Below are 17,816 nucleotides of genomic sequence, written 5' to 3'. Positions count from 1 at the left end.
GGTCTGATGTTTCAGCATCTATCTCACTTTAATAGCATTCTTATCTTCAATGCAATGCGTTTGTGTGGTGTCAGATATGCTATAGTGATACTACTGTAAATGTTAGTGAAATAGTGGAACAATAATGATAACGGTTGGAGTTATTAAAAGCTGAATTTGTAACATCCATACATGACTGGCAAGATGGAATTTCAAAGAAACATTAAGGCTATGCAGACCAAGAACCATCGACCTACATAAATACATACACCTTCTAATTATAATTTATTTATAAATATTCATTTGATCTAATTAATATTTCATCTTATTACATCTTTGCTAGTATCTCCTGTGTTTGAAAAATATGACATAATAAAAATTTAATAATAATTGAAATTTACTCGATATGAAACAGCTTAAATCCTTTATCTGAATTTTAATTAAAATATTTTAAGGGAACTATCATTCGAATGACAAAATGTAGAAAATCAATTTTTTATTTCATTATGTCATAACAAAATGATTTTTTTTCTATTCTCTGATTCTACCTGTAGGTAAAATAAAAGGAAATAGAAAGTAAAGACATTTACATGAAACGTTAAGTGCAAACAAAGCTTCATTAATCAGTTTATGGAAGCATGTTTATTTCACGTACGAAATGGCTTCTTTGGCTTATCAAAATTATGTTATCAGTTGGAGTTCTCTTTCACATAGTCTTCTATATGTTACATATAATATATACATACATATTACAATACTTAAAAAAATTGTCACTTAAAGTATCATACAATTTGACAAATAAAAAAGGGGAATTTCAGAATTAGTTAAAAGAGTCAGTAATTTGTTACAATTTTAAACTATGCATGCAGAAATAACAAAGGAAACATTATTTCTGTTTTATAGGATCATGTAATAAAATGTCATAAAAAGAACTGATAATAATTGCCGTGATTAATAGAATAACACGATCTTTGATTAAAAGAAAAATTAAATAAATTCGAGATTAACGTAACCTTAATGGAAAAACCTAAATATGTTTAAGAATAATGGAAAAATTCAGAGTTTTGAATAATTTAAATTATCTTACAATAAATATCACATAATTTCCCAATTTGTTCATATTAACCCCTTAACCTACAACTACGGGCATAGTCCGTAGTACGATGATCGGGCCAAATATAATATATAATAGTATATATAATAATATATACTATTATATATGTATAATAATAATATATAATAAAATTCTCGAACGTAAATCGTAGGTTAAGAGGTTAAAAAAACTATGCATTACGTTTTATTTTCTTCCAAAGTAACGAACAGTTGTCTGTTTTTTCTTAAATAAGCCCTCCAAAAATCTGGGTCATGCGTATTAAATAATCCACTGATCTGTTCCATGGTTCGATCATGCAATGGCACAGATGGAGTCCACTTTAACGTATTCTGTATCACTTCATCAAATTTATGCCTCGATAAACTCAACAATGCCGAGAAAACTCCTTCTTTTTGCTCATCTGATCCTAGTTAAAAATATTAATTGTTTGTTAATAACTAAATTTCCTATTACATTTAAAACACGAATAAAATAAATAACAACAGTATACCTTTATCGGAATTGATTAAATCGCACAGTTGTTCTACAATTTGACCAACTAAATTATCTTTATCTTCTATTGGGAATACACGCATCAAATTACCTGCATTTACGAGTATGTAGTGGAAGTTATAATTTAAATATTTAAATGGAGTTTATTAAATTTTAAATTTACCTAATAAAGAAAACGCTCGATATGTGCTCGGAAATTTCTCGTTAATTATCATAGATAACAGTGCACCCTTAATAATGTTCGTGTGCGTCCATTTAGTTCCTTCTCTTTTTGCAAGAAGTATAATAGCGATTTCTGCTTCACTATCATTTCTTTCTACAAATTGATCAAATTATATTTAGGCAATAAACCAAAAGTATTATAATTGTTTCTTACCTTGAAGTGCAGTCAAAAGTTCTTTGAGCAAATCTTTCGATAATGTTCCCATTGGATATTTGTAGAACATTGACACTAAATTTTTTAAGGCATAAAGTTTGGGATAGTCCGTAGCTTGCTGCGCCATAATTAAATGTGCCATACATTTTGGCAATAACCCTGTATATATAATAAATAGTTACAATAACGAAATAAAAATTTGATTTTGAAATGATTTAAAAAATTACACATACTATTAGTACTTGTTTCGTTATTTGGAAATACTTCTGGCCAAGAAGTGAGTACTGTATATAAAATAAGTATTGCATGAACTCCCAAACAATACAAAGCATCGCAACAAAATATCCTCACTTTTTCTCGATCCTTCTTAATTCGTGCTAAAACCGTATACATTCTAGCAAGAGATTCTATTGCATATCTCTAAACATAAAATTAATTAATCGTTAATTGCATTCGTTAGTTTTGCATTACGTAAAAAAATAGTAGGGAGAAGCCAAACCTCTATTCCTTGATTAAGTCTAAAAAGTTTGTACTCTATGCCAACTTGAACAAATTGAAATACAGTGGGCATTGATTTTTCTAGGTCAATTAATAATGCTGATATTCTTTGTTGTGCTTTCGTCATTAATGGTGCAGGCGGTGTATAACTATTATCTAAATTTCTGTTATGTTCCTGTTCTGTGCTTAAGAATTCTATAATTCCTCTAAAATGATATGGTATATGTTAGTAATTAGTCATGTTAAAAATTAATTACAAATATGATGTGATACTAACTTTGCTATAATACGAGAACTACAGGTAAATTTCAGTTTTTCAATCACATCCCAATGTATGGAATTCTGCCAATCATTATCTATCAGCCTTTGCAATTGTTTACTCACGAATTCATCTAAAATAAATAAAGCATATTTTAGATAATCCCATGTTTTAAAAAATCTGTTAGCAGAAATTATCTTACCTGCCATTAGACCGATATGTAAAAATTTTTTATTACACATTTTCTTATTCTTCTTAGATGGATTATTATTAATATGTTTTTGCAATATTTTAAGTAGACAGTATGATTTTAGTTCGTGTTCTATAGCAGAATCTTCCTGTGTAATACAAACATTCGTGCGTGTTATTTCTTTAGTACATAAATTCCTTTCACTTATATCATTTATCTCTGAAGTATCAGTGGAAGACTTGTCATTGAAATTGAGTAATTCTTGTTTGCTCGTACTATTTGTTTTTTTGATTTCTCTTACATCTAGAGAATTAATTTCACATACATGTTTCAAATGCTCGTCATTCTTATTCGAATCAGTCTTTTTCTCATTCAATTTGATTAGCCCTTCCAAAGAATTAGTATTGAGTGTAGTATCAAATAGACTATACCTACTATTTGTTTTGAATGTTATGTTTGTATCTTGTCCGCATGTCTTGTTTCTTACATTACTTGATAAATTTTTAATATCGGTAATTGATATTTCGTGAACAGCATCTCCTACAATATTTTCAGTACTGCTAGAATGTACCTTTGAAGAAATTAATTGAGTTTCTTGTATATTATTACCACAAAGTTTTTGCAACTCATTATTATCTCCTTTCAATTCATTTAAATCAGTACAGTTGGCATTTTCTAAATCTTTTATTAATTGTTTCTTGAACTCTGGAACATTGTTTAATTTCTTTTGTTTAATCATTGTGTTCTTAGGTACGTGTGCAATACGAGATTTCTTTTTAGGTATATAATCATCCTTTTTGACTACTTGAGAATTATTGTCTAAACCTTCTTGTTTTTTAGATATATTACCATTTTCATGCTCATAATTCTGCATATCTTGATGTTCCAACACATTTTGACATGTTTTCATGATTTTACTATTCTTCTTTAAATTTTTTATTTTTTCCAGCAACTTTGGTCGAATAACGGATTTTTTAATTTCGCTTTCACTTATCTTCCTTTTCCTATCAGATTGTGGCGTTTCTGACATGTCTGTATTTAAAGTATTAGTTTTTTCAATTGATTTATCCAATTTTACTAAATGTGATACGTGTACTACTTTTATCGGGGATTCGTTTACCGGTTTAATATGCTCAATAGAACATGATTCATTTTCCATAGAAGATTTTATTTCTATCGCGCTTTTATGCTCTGTTAGTGCCGAATATATGTCCGTATTTGCTTCAGATCGGATCAGTTTACCAGATTCAATAGAATCCGATAATATTCCTGAATCGGTTTCACCTCCTACTGACTTACTACATTCAACCAAATTTCGTACTATTTTTGCTTCAGCTTCATTTCTATTTGTATGATCAGAATTCGAAGACAAGCTAGATCTTCTTATACGTAATACGCTTTTAGATTCTACATTAATATTTGTTTTACTGTCACCAGTTAACTCTTCTATGTCTTCTGTACTATGTAACAAATTATCAGATTTTCTGAGAAACGAATTTCGATACTTGCTCTTCTTAAGCTTTTTCTTAAGAGAAGTTCGTTCAGTTTTGTTAACAATTGATTCAACTTTCCAAAAACCAGTATACACATTTTGTAGTCTTTTGCATTTTAATCGAGATAATTTCCTCAACGTTTTATGCCCATTAAATTTTTTTGTTTCTTTTCTTCTGTAAGCGTCCATCAGTTTTCTCAATTCATTGAAATTAAATCGCATAGAGTTATTTATATCGTACATACTACAAGCATTTAGATGATGATGCTGACAACAGCTATTGTTTTGATTTAAGCCCTTTTTATTTAATTTCTCCTTCATTTTCATTTTCATTTCCAACACATCGATTCTTTTTTGTAACGACAAAATAATCGATAACGTAGGCGTTACCATATTCTCACAATGATTATTCTGATTAGTTGTATTCGAATCTGTCCTTGATAACGGATTAAGTGGCGTCGATCCGATATAGTATGTACTTGGATCTATTAAATTCGATGTCGGAGGAAAAGTATTACAATAATCCGAGCGACCTAACGAAATCGTATGGGGCGTTAACAGACTTGTTGGAATAAACTCTACACGATTGTTCTGATTCGGTAAATGCTGCGAAGAAGTGTCTGATAATGTTAACAAAGTTTCAGTCTTACACCGTTGTCCATCCCTTATATCTAAAAATATATGAAATTATTAAAATATATTTCATATAAACGAATACTGTAAATATTTCAATGTGTACCTATTGATGATTGTAATGGAGATGGAGATCTTTTTGGTGGAGATGGAGATCTTTTTGGTGGAGATGGAGATCTTTTTGGTGGAGATGGAGATCTTTTTGGTGGAGATGGAGATCTTTTTGGTGGAGATGGAGATCTTTTTGGTGGAGATGGAGATCTTTTTGGTGGAGATGGAGATCTTTTTGGTGGAGATGGAAATCTTTTTGGTGGAGATGGAAATCTTTTTGGTGGAGATTGAATCTTTTCAATAAGTTTTGGACATGAATTGCTCATAATTGTGCATATTTTCTCAAGGGGAGGTGGATCTAATAGAACATCGCAGTTGTCACAAAATATAGGATATAAGACATCCTTGACATTATAAAAATCATCCGTTAATACGCTTTTATCTGTGACTTCCGGATTTTGCATTATTGTCTTTCTAGTCAATGTATTAGTTCCAACATCCTGTAACTTTGCTTCTATAAAATAAATTAGATATAAAATATTGAATTATTATTAAAAAATACTTTTAAATCAATTATATTAATTCTTCAATTAAATTAACTTACTATCTTCATTTTTTACAGAAATTTTCTTTTCCATCTTTTTAATTTTTGTATCATAGGATTTTTTTACATTTTTTAACTCCTGTTCCAATTCCTTGATTCTTACTGCAAGAGATAATCAAATTACTAAGCTACGTAGAAAATTTTAATCCACTTTATAAAATTACCTTGAAGTGAGGATTTTTCTAAATCATATTGTATTATCTTGTGATTTTGATCTTCTTCTGTGTCCTTTATTTTACATATTAATTGTTGTATATGCTGCTGATCAGCTGCTGCCTTGATATTAGCTTCATTAACTTGTGTAGTCAGAGTTTCAATGCTCTTTTTATATTCTGTATTTTGCTAAGAATTATATATTAATAATACATGACTAAGAGGAAGAAAGGTAATATTTTGCAGGATAATTTACATATATTCTTTTACTTACAAGTTCCAATTTAATAATTTTTGCTAAAGTAGAATTATAATTACATGTTGTTTCCTTTATAGCTTTACTTGCTGTATCTAGCTCTTGCTTTAATCGTTCACATTTTTTTGTTTTATCATTATATTTTTTAATTAATTCACTAAAAATAAGCATTTCGTTAATATTAATTAAAAATTATGACAGATGCAAATATAAAAATACATGATTAATATGTTAATTTGCTTACTGAGTTCCAGCAATTTTCTTTTTTAACAATAAATAGGACTGCGTTAATTTGTCTAGATTGGAAATATCCTCCTTAAATGAAATAAATAACAATCGACAATTAAAATTATTAAGAATCAGAATTTTAAAATGGCATAACAATAACTATAAATTTTATTAGTAAATATTTCATATTAAACTCGTATTAAAGTGATGCATTTCATTTGACTAGAGTCTTAGATTAAGGTTGATTAGAATTCAGATTAAATTTTTATTAACTAATAACATAGAATTAAACGGTATTATAACCTCAAACTAACCTAAATAGTCGATACTATTAAATTCGATTTAAAGTAAAAACTTCTGATAATAAAATACTCACTTGAGCGGTTTCATCTGTTTTCAAATCCGAAAGATTATCGTCCATGGTAATTAAAATGACAATTAGTACTATTTGTTTTAAAATTATTTGTATTTTTGAATGCCGATCAAGAAACACGTTTATGCGGCGTTCAGTTTGATGTTTACAATTCCGGCTAGCGACCCTAATATTTATGATAAAAATTATGTTAAAATTTCTATATAACGACATTATATACAGGTGCGTAAAAGATTTTTATACGTACGTTATATATATATATATATATATATAAATTAATAATATTAATAAGTATTCTTTTAAAAGTATTACCTTTAACTGTTTTTGTATGCACCGCAGTTTTGTATGTTTTTATAATAGTAAACTTTTAATAGTATTACATTATATCAGGCATACATTTTAATATAGATACATACATATTTCCTTTTTCAAGATACAATATGACAATTATGATTTTTCAATACACTCAAAATATGCCGCGCGCTTTCTTGTTAAATTCTGCGCATTGCCTCACTCCGTTCATTTACGATGCCGTTCTTTTCTCTCCTTCCATATTCTACTAATTAGTACACTACATAGAATTAATCAATTCGTATGGTAACTGCCGAATTGAGTCAGTGTGATTTGTTATTGAAATTAATAAACATTATTGATGGTCCTGTATACATGTAGCATTCCTAGTTCAATTTCCCTTAGTAAGGAAAGCTTTATGTCAAAAATTCTACTTCGATATAGAATTGATAAAGAAATAGAATTAAACTAATCTAAAGTTTATAGTTTTTATATAAAACAGGTTTGGAGCTCGGTACAAGCGAAATAAAAGTATGTACATATGTATTTCCTAGAAATGGTGGGGGCAGCGATGGCCAATTAACAAGGGAATAATCTACGTTGTACATTGTATGTATACGTATAGAGTGGTTCCCTACTCTATAATACATTGTTCATGCGTGATAGAAAATAGGATGACAGACTGACCGTTTGTGTATACTAAACGTTTACAAGAATATTTTGGGTAAACTGCAAAATTTTTGTATTAATTTGAAAGTAACAGTGTTGTAAACTATTAATTTAAAGATGGACATAAAATATCTTTCTAGCACCTTTTATTCAACAACGTTCATATATATTATATCTTGTTACTCCAGTAAATAAATATAAACTTATTTTCCAATTGTTTAGGTAAATGCTTGGTGCTAAAGTAGTAATAGACAAATGTAAACGATTTATACAAATATATGAATTTCCATACGATTTATATATGAAGAAAACCATTTATTACTCAGATTTTACAGTTTTATTAATTAATCATGGGAAGCAAAGGAATAGAAATGGATCAAATTCTAGCCCAGAGGCTTCTCGTTGAAGGTGCTACATTAGTTATGCTGGATGTACCTGTTGGCACAGAGTTTGGCATTGATTTAAAATCCTGGAATACATTAGATAGTTTTAAAGGGATTAAAATGATCCCACCAGGATTTCATTATGTACATTATAGGTAAATTTGTTGTAGTTATGTTTTCCTTATTTATAACATAATATTTATATATTTATATTCTTTAAGTGCTGTAGATGAATTTGGAGAAGCAACACCTAAAGTTGGCTTTTTTCATATATTTAAAAAGTCTGAATTTCTAGTGAAACGTTGGGACGCAAAAGAAGAAGATTTAAGTTCAGAAAGTACGATAGCACTTAATGTACTAAAAAATTGTTAAAAAACTTCATTATTAATAAAATCTAATTTTTCATACAAAGCTATAGAAGAAGAAACAGTTGAAAGGTACAAGAGCAATTTGAAAGATTTAGATAGATTTCTAGGATGTTACCCTTATGATATATGGAAACAATGGAAGGAATTAACAAATCATATTACCCCTCCTCTTGTTGAACGTTGTTCACCCATATGTGGGTATGTTAATAAATTTTATAAATTATTAATTGTCTTTGCTATATTTATTCTTTTATTAACAAATTTCTGTATTTCAGTTTTGTAAGGTCAGCATTAGAATTAGAATATTGCACTGATGCTGCAAGACCAAGAGGTGGAGAATCAAGTTCGAAAAGAAGAAGGAGGAGTGGAATTACCATAGAAGAGAAGGAAGATGAGCTTCTTCCTGATATGAAACCTAAGCCTGGAACAGAACTTCGACTTTCAAAAATACCTTGTAAGCAATATCCAGATGGAGCATCACCAACTGAGATTACAAAGTACTCTTTGGATACGAGTTATGCATTGGATACTGTTCTTAAGAAATTGACACTGTAAGTAATTAGTTAAATATTTGTTCCAGAATTTTATAACCTACGATTAATATCTTTACAGTCCCATAGAAATAATTGGTGAAATGGAGTTGACATTTGTCTGTTTTCTTGTTGGACAAAGTTTTGATGCCTTTGAACATTGGAAGAAACTTGTATCTCTTATTTGTGGAGCCGATTGTGCGATATCACAACGTCGCGCAATTTACATTGAATTTATGAAAGCATTAGAAGTTCAACTGATGCACGTACCTGAAGACATACTTTGTGACATTGTAGCCAATAATAATTTTGTTTATCATAATTTACGCAAATTGTTCGCAAATATTGAAATGAATTCTGAATTAGATGGACGTTTAAAATCTTATACAACGAGATTTAGCGAACGATTGTCCATAAAATTTTTGTGGGATTTTTCTAATTTGCAGGAAGAAACTGAAGATGAAGCGCCGGTTGTTGTTTCGTTAGAATAGTTGTAAAATGTATAATATAAAATGTATATTCTTACTTCTTGTATATATAGGTAATGTTTATATATATAAATAAGGATTGATAAATACAAATTTTCCTATATTTTAAAATAACAACCAATTTTATTGTGAAGTTAAGTACATCTTACAGAGTATTAGGTTAAAATATTTCAATTCGCCTCGGGTATATTAAGGAAATAATGAATACTTCTTCAAGTATTTAATGAATATTCAGCCTGGCTGAAAAGTAAATTGAAGACATTACATCGCGTTTGATATCATTATATTATATTATATAATACTATATATAAAAACTTTCAGTAGGAAATATATTGCCAGTTATGACATAACCGATTGATATTTAGTTAATATGTACCGGATATGATGTTTGGGTGATGTATTCGCACTGGTCAGTTATTTGGTTCCGGATCTGCATCAGCTTCACGACGAAGGCGCTGAGGAGAGTTAAAATCAAGTTTAATCAAACAACCCTACTATCGACAGTTATCATATAAACGATTGATATCTAATTAATATTTACCGGATGTGGTGGACGTGGTGGTGGAATGTACACTGGTCGGTTGCCTGGTTCCGGTTCTGGATCAGCTTCGCGACGAAGGCGCTGAGGAGAGTTAAAATCAAGTTTAATCAAACAACCTTACTATCGACAGTTATCATATAAACGATTGATATCTAATTAATATTTACCGGATGTGGTGGACGTGGTGGTGGAATATACACTGGTCGGTTGCCTGGTTCCGGTTCTGGATCAGCTTCGCGACGAAGGCGCTGAGGAGAGTTAAAATCAAGTTTAATCAAACAACCCTACTATCGACAGTTATCATATAAACGATTGATATCTAATTAATATTTACCGGATGTGGTGGACGTGGTGGTGGAATGTACACTGGTCGGTTGCCTGGTTCCGGTTCTGGATCAGCTTCGCGACGAAGGCGCTGAGGAAAGTTAAAATCAAATTTAATCAAACAACCTTACTATCGACAGTTATCATATAAACGATTGATATCTAATTAATATTTACCGGATGTGGTGGACGTGGTGGTGGAATGTACACTGGTCGGTTGCCTGGTTCCGGTTCTGGATCAGCTTCGCGACGAAGGCGCTGAGGAAAGTTAAAATCAAATTTAATCAAACAACCTTACTATCGACAGTTATCATATAAACGATTGATATCTAATTAATATTTACCGGATGTGGTGGACGTGGTGGTGGAATGTACACTGGTCGGTTGCCTGGTTCCGGTTCTGGATCAGCTTCACGAGAAAGGCGCTAGATAAAAATTACCAAAAAATTTAGTATAAAACACTGTCATTGTGCATCAATATTTAAATATTGATATATAAATACTTACAGGATTAATTGGTGGGAGACTTATAGGTCGGGGTGGTCGATTACTTGGTTCTGGTTCCGGTCCAGCTTCCCGACGACGACGGAGCTGTGGTAACAAAAACGATTTAATATTGGTTCTCATACTTGACTCAATTATTTTTTTATCATATAATTTTTAGCTTAAGTATATCTGCTCTAATTAACTATGGACATATTCTCTAATGTTACCTCAGTTTTACGTGTATTTGGGATTGTGGTGGTAGATGCGGCTACCACAAAGGTAATAGCCAGAATGGCGAAGATAAAGTTCTTCATGATTTTCTATATGAAAATAATGTAATTTAGTTGCGTGTACATCTTTGAATATTTTTAGAAATATTTTTTAATAAAATAATTACTGGCATATATATGGTGTGTATCTTACCTGATTAACCGGTGGTCAGACCTCTGAATGAGAAGTCACTGATATCGAATGTCCTGAGTTGCACCGTATTTATACAAACTGTTAGACGTATCAGTCTTTGTCTGTGTGAAAGTTCATAGTACTTTGGGAATCACCGACTGCGCACAACACACGCATGATAACGAAAATCTCTTTTTATTCTAGTTTTCCTTTAGTCATGTTGTTGTTTCAACAAAGTTATGAATTTTTTTTCCATTCTTTCTTATTCTTTCACAACCTATTTACTGTCACTATATAAGTCAAGTTTATAGTCCAATCATGTTTTTCCATTAGATTAAAACAGTAGCACATATTTATATTTACTACATTTTAGGTATTTATATTGGCTATTACAACATATTATCACAGATTATTTAGCATTTTTTGAAAAGAAAGTCTTTACTACATAAAATTGTTTAAATCATTGTATCATATCATAAGTCGAAGTGCACTGTTTGGTTAAGGCGCACCAAATATATTCTTATTCATTTCATCATGAAAGTACACATGTATACATACAGCCTAGTGCAAGAGGGAATTACCGCGAATGATAATAAGAATAAATATAAGTTTCTTTTCCTTGTGTTCTTGGAAAATCCATTTTACTTTTACAAATGATTTATTTTTTCTAATCTGTTATAATTATTTATGTTATTCGTTCTGGGATTTTCTAGTATTTTAAGTTTTAAATTTCCTCAGGGCTTAAACATTTTTATAAATTACAACCAAAATAATATTTTGATAAGTCAAATTTATGTGACAGGAACCTCTACTGATCTTGTGAATTGTTTAATTCCCTCTTGCTTTTCTGCAAAAAAAATGTTTCCGCCCGGGATCGAACCGGGGACCTTCCGCGTGTTAGGCGGATGTGATAACCACTACACCACGGAAACAGATGGAAGGTGCTTTTTATAATTTTAATTTATTGATAATTTTTACAACGTATTTTTTAATTAATCTTTATGCATGTATATATTAAACATTCTCTACTAAAACACATATCAAATATATCTATATCTATAATTTCACTCATTCTCAGCAAAGGAGTAGGTTAAGAGGTATAAAAATATGTAGCCGTAAATTATTTCCGAACAAAGTTTCTATTTTATACAAATTATAATAATTACAAAACAATTCAGCGAGTTTAAGGTACTTCCTTATTTAGGAGACTGTACGTTAGCCTCAAGGGCTCGTTTCTCTTCTGATAATAATGAAACCTTTTCTTCATACTTTTCTCGTAAATCTCGGAAAAGACAAAGCTGCGTCTCGTATTCTTTTTTCAAATCTGCATTTAATTTGACCGCGGCATCCATTTTGTTAATCATCGTATTATATCGTTCACGTTCTTCAGAAATTCGGACTTCCATGTCATCAACCTCTGCCTATAACAATGGCAATAAATATTCACTTCATTTTCTTTGTCGTTTCTAAAAATATAATTCTTTAAATAATTTAACCAAATTGTTTTAACCCTTTAACCTATAACTACGGGCATAGCCCGTAGTAGATGACCGGACCAAACGTAAATCGGCCCAAAATTCTCGAACGTAAATCGTAGGTTAAGGGGGGGGGTAAGGTTAATTCGTACAAAAATAAAGCATGTTTTTGTGAATTATTTGTGACGACACAGTTAAAATCTCTTTATTAAAACCAATAGTACATTAAAGTATGACATTCGAAGAATATTGTATAAAATTTTCACGGAGAAATATTAAAAAATACGGCAATGGCAGCAATTATTCGGACGTGTTTCGGAAAAAAGTAGAATTGCTCATAACTTGGTGCTGGATCATCTGAAATCAAAAAATTGAAGTTCATTCGTTAGGTAACAGTTTTCCCCAGGTAACGCTGGGAGCGTTTTTCGAAATTTCAATTTTTCACTTTTTTGGAACATTTTGAATGGAAAATTAGCCGCAAATTTTCGCAAAATCGATTAATTTTCCCTTCAAAGTGTTCCAAAAGAGTGAAAAAATGAAATTTCGGAAAACCCTCCCAGCGTTACCTGGGGAAAACTGTTACCTAACGAATGAACTTTGATTCTTTGATTTCAGATGATTGAGCACCAAGTTATCAGGGGCACCGCAATTCTACCTAGCCGCAAATTTTCGCAAAATCGGCTAATTTTCTCTTCAAAGTGTTCCAAAAAAGTGAAAAATTGAAATTTCGAAAAACCCTCCCAGCGTTACCTGGGGAAAACTGTTACCTAACGAATGAACTTTGATTCTTTGATTTCAGATGATCCAGCACCAAGTTATCAGGGGCACCGCGATTCTACCTTTTTTTCCGAGACACGTCCGAATAATTGCTGCCATTGCTGTATTTTTTAATATTTTTCCGTGAAAATTTTATACAATATTCTTCGAATGTCATACTTTAATGTACTATTGGTTTTAATAAAGAGATTTTAACTGTGTCGTCACAAATAATTCACGAAAACATGCCTTATTTTGTACGAATTAATCTTACCCCCCCCCCCCCTTAAGGGGTTAAATGTGATAATCATTCGATTGACAGACCTTATGATGATACTGATCATATTTTACTGATTACATACTACTTATTATATTTTACCTGCAAATGCTTTACTTCCATATTACGAATTTGCAACAGACTTCTGGTGAGAGACTCTACTTCCTTCAGTGAAGCCACCTGATTATTCAATGCGCTAATTTGCTTCTCCTGATTAGACACGGTACGAATTCGATCTTCCAATTGCAGCGAAGTCTGAATAAGTTTGCCCTTTAACTGATCCACCATTCGACGAAGCATGACCTCGTTACCTTCACCCTTCAGCAGGGCATCGTACGTCGTCTGCAACTCCGTCAGTTTTTTTTCTGCGCTTTCCAACTTCTTTTGATAAGAGTCTCGTTCGTTAGCCGCTTTCTGTACATAGAAAAGAATTTATCATAGCTTTATTATCGTTCATAGAAATTAAGATTTCATAAAACTTATTACCTATTATTAATCTTTTCTGTTTTCGTATATCAAATTTTACCTGCACTTCTTCTTTTAATTTCGATATTAAATGTTCGTGTTCAGTTACATTGTTATCGTCTCCTATCACTGATTTATCGTTTTCCGGTTTAATCGGATCGACCATGCCAGTAAGTGCAATTTGCTCTTCTGGTTTCTCAACATCAGCATTTCCGTCTTGTTTTGTCACGGAAAAAATATCTCCGGCGCCTATGGCCGTTTCTTGCTGAATTTCCGGAATATTTGGCTACAAAAGAATTCACAATTTTACGAAACTAACACTCGATTATTTTAAGTTCCATTATTATCCGTATGTAAATATATTTAACTCACAGATGACACATTTTGCTTTGCTTCAGATGTTGTGCTGTCCTCCACTTTTTTTTCTAGAGACTTATTCACAGTTTCACAGATAATTTTCATATCTTCAATGCTAGTCGCGTTTACTTCCTTTGCGGACATCTCTATTGTTTGATTTTCTATGCCATACGAAATCTTACAGTCAATATCTTGCATGGGTGCATTTTGATTTTCTACCGTGGCGACTGATGTATCTTCTACATTGTCTTGTTGACCTGACTTTGCCATTTCAGATAGACAAGAGTCTGGATCAGTGGTTGATTTAAGAGTCTCGTTGTCTGACATTTTTATCTGCAAGAAACGTCACTTTTATATGTTGTACACGAAGCATACGAAACAGAGGAAAAGCGAATTTGTTTCTGATGTATTTTCACTGTGTTCGTTATTATCTAACTGGTCAAATAATTTTTATCGTTAGGCACGAAATAATTTCTTATTCTTATAGTATTATAGTCTATTGACTGTTTGGGTGACGATCGAAATTCTAAAATGTTACGTATAATCTGTTTTACTTAAATTTAGTTCTAGTATATGAGTCGTAGCTTTGGATCGTCAGTTATGTTATAAGATCGATTTTATTAATTACCGGGAACTTAAAATACAATGGAATACGTGTTAAAAAATGATGTTTTCCCTTTAAATACGAAACTTCTTGTCACACAAAAGCGACTGGATATCCAGGACTAATGAAAAGTATGATGTATTTTTGGACATTGTCTGCTAGTTCTATTTTAAACTATCGTAAACGTGTGCCAGTCTAGCATTCAACAAACTGCTAATCGTATTGTATTTAAAGCAAGTACATGACATAAAACTTGTCATTGATTATTCGTTCGAATTATAAGGATGTTCTGGATTGTACGATTATTTATGGGAACAAAATATATCTATACAAGAAGATATTGCTATAGTAGTTTCATTACGAAATATCATGCACTGTGAGGCAGAATTAATGCATTATTTGTACAAATGAATTCGAACGTAATTATGAAAAGTGTAAACGAAAAATAATTTAACGAAATGATAAAATATATCTCAATTGTTTTCGAAAAGTCATTTATTACACTAAATTGATAGACATCTCGTTATTCTTACATAATCAAAAAAAAAAGCTTTTATTTGTATGAAGGTTCATTAACATAGTTACATTCACCACAGTGTCGCGCTCGAGGCATCTTCTTCCTCGGCATTCTAATTATTTGAAACAAATTTTATGGTAAATATGTAAAAAGATTTTATTTTTATGATAAGACTAAGATTTTTTATAAATGAACTGCAATCTTTCGTATTGTTATGTACATGTTAATTGGGTGTGCACGAGATCTAGTCCCATAACCTCACTTATATCATATATTACTTTTCTCACGTTTTTTCATCTCTCCTATTTAAATACATATAGATATATTGCTTTTACGTAACATGTTTCTATAGGAAAATTGAATGTAAGAAGAATGCTCCAGAAACATTACTGTCAGTATAAAATTCAAAAGAATTAGCAGTAAAGGTTACTTTTAGTGAGTCTTTTTCATACATTTTACATGAAATCAAAAACACATTAAACATTTATACATGATTGTTACGATGTATTAAGTACTTGCCTTTTTTTCTTTTTTCCTTGATAACAATGATCATACATACATGCATCATTTATTTAATAATGTATAAAATGTGGTAAAACCATAATAATATGATAGTTATTATCATTATTTGCAACTGTTAGTACAAAAAAAATATGTGTATTAAATAAATAAATAAATCTTCTTACAGAATATCAACTAAGGAATGGAAGAATACGCAAGAGAACCATGCCCATGGCGTATAATAGATGACTGTGGTGGTGCATTTACCATGGGTGCTATTGGTGGTGCAGTATTTCAAAGTATTAAAGGATTTCGTAATGCACCCAGTGGAATAAACAAAAGAGTCCTAGGAAGCCTTATAGCTATTAAGCAAAAGTCTCCTATTATTGCTGGAAATTTTGCGTTATGGGGTGGTATGTTTTCTACAATAGATTGTACTTTGGTTCATCTTAGGAAGAAAGAAGACCCATGGAACTCTATTATCAGTGGAGCAGCTACTGGTGGAATATTAGCAGCAAGAAATGGTTTACCAGCCATGGCTGGTAGTGCAATTATTGGAGGAGTGTTATTGGCTTTAATAGAAGGTGTAGGAATATTTATTACCCGTTTATCTGCGGAACAATTCAAACCTCCATCATTCACTGAAGATCCAAGCCATCTGAGACAAAGTCATCCATCGTAAAACGTATAAATATCTAGATATATTTTAAATTACACTCAACTAATTAAGTACAAATGTTTCATATTCTTTGAAACAATAGTAGTTGACAGCTATCATATTGCCAGTACATCAAATTTGTATAGACAATTCAGTCTTTTGATTTAAGAAATATAATAATAGTTTGGTTTGTATTTAATTCTGATTTTGTACTTTTATTGAATTGTTAATAAGATAAAGCACTTCACATAAATATAGTAGAAATTTATTAATGAGAAACATATTTATAAAATAAATTGAATTACTATTTATTTTCATTATTTGAATTTATTTTTAGATTAAATTATCATTATAGTTTAATGTAACATAGTCTTCTTAAGTTAAAATCTTATTCTAATCATCTTCATCTTCCATTTCTTCCTCGTAATACCTGGAAGTTGAGGGCACAGCCAAGTCTAACGATTTGCTTGTAAAATCTTGTTGATCATCATTTGTTGACTGATACTTGATACTTTGTGAAGGAGACTTGGTTTTTGTACCTTTTAATGATTTGTTCACTAATCCCAATAAATGAAGTTGCTCCACCTAAACATCTTGTCATATGAAATGTTTTTCAATATTAAAACAGATAAAAAAGGGATTGTAAATATTATATTTACCTGCAGTCTACTTATTTGATCATCAATTTTTGTTAATATATTTTGAAGAAGTTCTTTTTCTTGTATTAATTCTCTTTGAAAAACGAGTAAATCGCTGGTACTTATTTTTATATTGCTAAAATCATCGATAGTCGCCATTTTTGGTAGTGTTATTTAATTATTTTTATTTTTAACGAAATCAATAATAAAATGCAAACTTTATAGTAACAAGATACGCTAAAGTATCAAGTTCACATAATTTTAAAAATTCATTCTATGTAACTAATAACCTGTAACTTAATGTTTGAAGGTTATGTATGAATGTATGAATGTATAAATGTATGAAGGTTTTCAGAATGGGTTTCAATGTTACCAACTTGACGTGTAA

At 30.8% G+C, this 17,816-nt stretch overlaps 6 protein-coding genes and 1 non-coding gene across 16 annotated transcripts; 2 read left to right on the top strand and 5 right to left on the bottom strand.

The window, feature by feature from the left end:
• Positions 1-1,255: 1,255 nt before the first annotated feature.
• Positions 1,256-7,597, bottom strand: LOC117211144. Of its 2 annotated transcripts, none has more exons than XM_033454766.1 (15): positions 7,011-7,597; positions 6,702-6,864; positions 6,342-6,412; positions 6,116-6,254; positions 5,853-6,030; positions 5,689-5,790; positions 5,140-5,598; positions 2,921-5,071; positions 2,737-2,851; positions 2,461-2,665; positions 2,195-2,381; positions 1,962-2,120; positions 1,749-1,901; positions 1,584-1,676; positions 1,256-1,499 (listed from the first exon to the last, which is right to left on the bottom strand). In XM_033454766.1, the coding sequence occupies exons 2-15, from the start codon at positions 6,744-6,746 to the stop codon at positions 1,270-1,272; spliced, it is 4,287 nt and encodes a 1,428-aa protein (XP_033310657.1). In that variant the 5' UTR covers positions 6,747-6,864; positions 7,011-7,597; the 3' UTR covers positions 1,256-1,269. The 2 variants fall into 2 exon arrangements, with proteins under 2 accessions (XP_033310657.1, XP_033310658.1); XM_033454767.1 differs by lacking the exon at positions 7,011-7,597 and having other exon boundaries at positions 1,270-1,499; positions 5,140-5,186; positions 5,376-5,598; positions 6,702-6,907.
• Positions 7,598-7,626: 29 nt separating this feature from the next.
• On the top strand, positions 7,627-9,777 carry LOC117211145 (protein AAR2 homolog). Of its 3 annotated transcripts, none has more exons than XM_033454770.1 (7): positions 7,627-7,713; positions 7,799-7,880; positions 7,994-8,196; positions 8,263-8,378; positions 8,454-8,607; positions 8,685-8,960; positions 9,022-9,777. In XM_033454770.1, the coding sequence occupies exons 3-7, from the start codon at positions 8,009-8,011 to the stop codon at positions 9,428-9,430; spliced, it is 1,143 nt and encodes a 380-aa protein (XP_033310661.1). In that variant the 5' UTR covers positions 7,627-7,713; positions 7,799-7,880; positions 7,994-8,008; the 3' UTR covers positions 9,431-9,777. The 3 variants fall into 3 exon arrangements, with proteins under 3 accessions (XP_033310661.1, XP_033310659.1, XP_033310660.1); XM_033454768.1 differs by having other exon boundaries at positions 7,985-8,196; XM_033454769.1 differs by lacking the exon at positions 7,799-7,880 and having other exon boundaries at positions 7,633-7,713; positions 7,985-8,196.
• LOC117211147 (apidaecins type 22-like) lies at positions 9,530-11,310 on the bottom strand. 4 transcript variants are annotated; one of them, XM_033454771.1, is made up of 10 exons: positions 11,202-11,309; positions 11,006-11,098; positions 10,800-10,883; positions 10,637-10,717; positions 10,470-10,550; positions 10,303-10,383; positions 10,136-10,216; positions 9,969-10,049; positions 9,804-9,882; positions 9,530-9,667 (listed from the first exon to the last, which is right to left on the bottom strand). In XM_033454771.1, the coding sequence occupies exons 2-9, from the start codon at positions 11,090-11,092 to the stop codon at positions 9,838-9,840; spliced, it is 621 nt and encodes a 206-aa protein (XP_033310662.1). In that variant the 5' UTR covers positions 11,093-11,098; positions 11,202-11,309; the 3' UTR covers positions 9,530-9,667; positions 9,804-9,837. The 4 variants fall into 4 exon arrangements, with proteins under 4 accessions (XP_033310662.1, XP_033310664.1, XP_033310665.1 ...); XM_033454773.1 differs by lacking the exon at positions 10,136-10,216 and having other exon boundaries at positions 11,202-11,310; XM_033454774.1 differs by lacking the exon at positions 10,637-10,717 and having other exon boundaries at positions 11,202-11,310.
• Positions 11,311-12,008: 698 nt separating this feature from the next.
• On the top strand, positions 12,009-16,989 carry LOC117211135 (mitochondrial import inner membrane translocase subunit Tim17-A). 3 transcript variants are annotated; one of them, XM_033454750.1, is made up of 2 exons: positions 12,009-12,121; positions 16,320-16,989. In XM_033454750.1, exon 2 carries the CDS (start codon positions 16,335-16,337, stop codon positions 16,812-16,814), a length of 480 nt encoding a protein of 159 aa, XP_033310641.1. In that variant the 5' UTR covers positions 12,009-12,121; positions 16,320-16,334; the 3' UTR covers positions 16,815-16,989. The 3 variants fall into 3 exon arrangements, with proteins under 3 accessions (XP_033310641.1, XP_033310638.1, XP_033310640.1); XM_033454747.1 differs by lacking the exon at positions 12,009-12,121 and adding an exon at positions 15,417-15,768; XM_033454749.1 differs by lacking the exon at positions 12,009-12,121 and adding an exon at positions 15,944-16,066.
• Trnav-aac lies at positions 12,040-12,112 on the bottom strand. Its single transcript has one exon. It is a non-coding gene; the product is annotated as a tRNA-Val (tRNA).
• LOC117211134 (tropomyosin) lies at positions 12,301-15,364 on the bottom strand. The gene is made up of 5 exons (XM_033454746.1): positions 15,139-15,364; positions 14,526-14,843; positions 14,215-14,439; positions 13,791-14,102; positions 12,301-12,601 (listed from the first exon to the last, which is right to left on the bottom strand). Exons 2-5 carry the CDS (start codon positions 14,835-14,837, stop codon positions 12,377-12,379), a joined length of 1,074 nt encoding a protein of 357 aa, XP_033310637.1. The 5' UTR covers positions 14,838-14,843; positions 15,139-15,364; the 3' UTR covers positions 12,301-12,376.
• Positions 16,990-16,995: 6 nt separating the features above from the next.
• LOC117211136 lies at positions 16,996-17,738 on the bottom strand. 2 transcript variants are annotated; one of them, XM_033454752.1, is made up of 2 exons: positions 17,447-17,738; positions 16,996-17,372 (listed from the first exon to the last, which is right to left on the bottom strand). In XM_033454752.1, exons 1-2 carry the CDS (start codon positions 17,585-17,587, stop codon positions 17,184-17,186), a joined length of 330 nt encoding a protein of 109 aa, XP_033310643.1. In that variant the 5' UTR covers positions 17,588-17,738; the 3' UTR covers positions 16,996-17,183. The 2 variants fall into 2 exon arrangements, with proteins under 2 accessions (XP_033310643.1, XP_033310642.1); XM_033454751.1 differs by having other exon boundaries at positions 16,996-17,375; positions 17,450-17,738.
• Between the last annotated feature and the right edge of the window lie 78 nt (positions 17,739-17,816).

This window comes from Bombus bifarius, unplaced genomic scaffold (genome assembly GCF_011952205.1).
Source record: "Bombus bifarius isolate JDL3187 unplaced genomic scaffold, Bbif_JDL3187 scf7180000008218, whole genome shotgun sequence".
NCBI classification, from domain to species: domain Eukaryota; kingdom Metazoa; phylum Arthropoda; class Insecta; order Hymenoptera; family Apidae; genus Bombus; species Bombus bifarius.
This window is presented reverse-complemented; position numbering and strand designations above follow the sequence as displayed.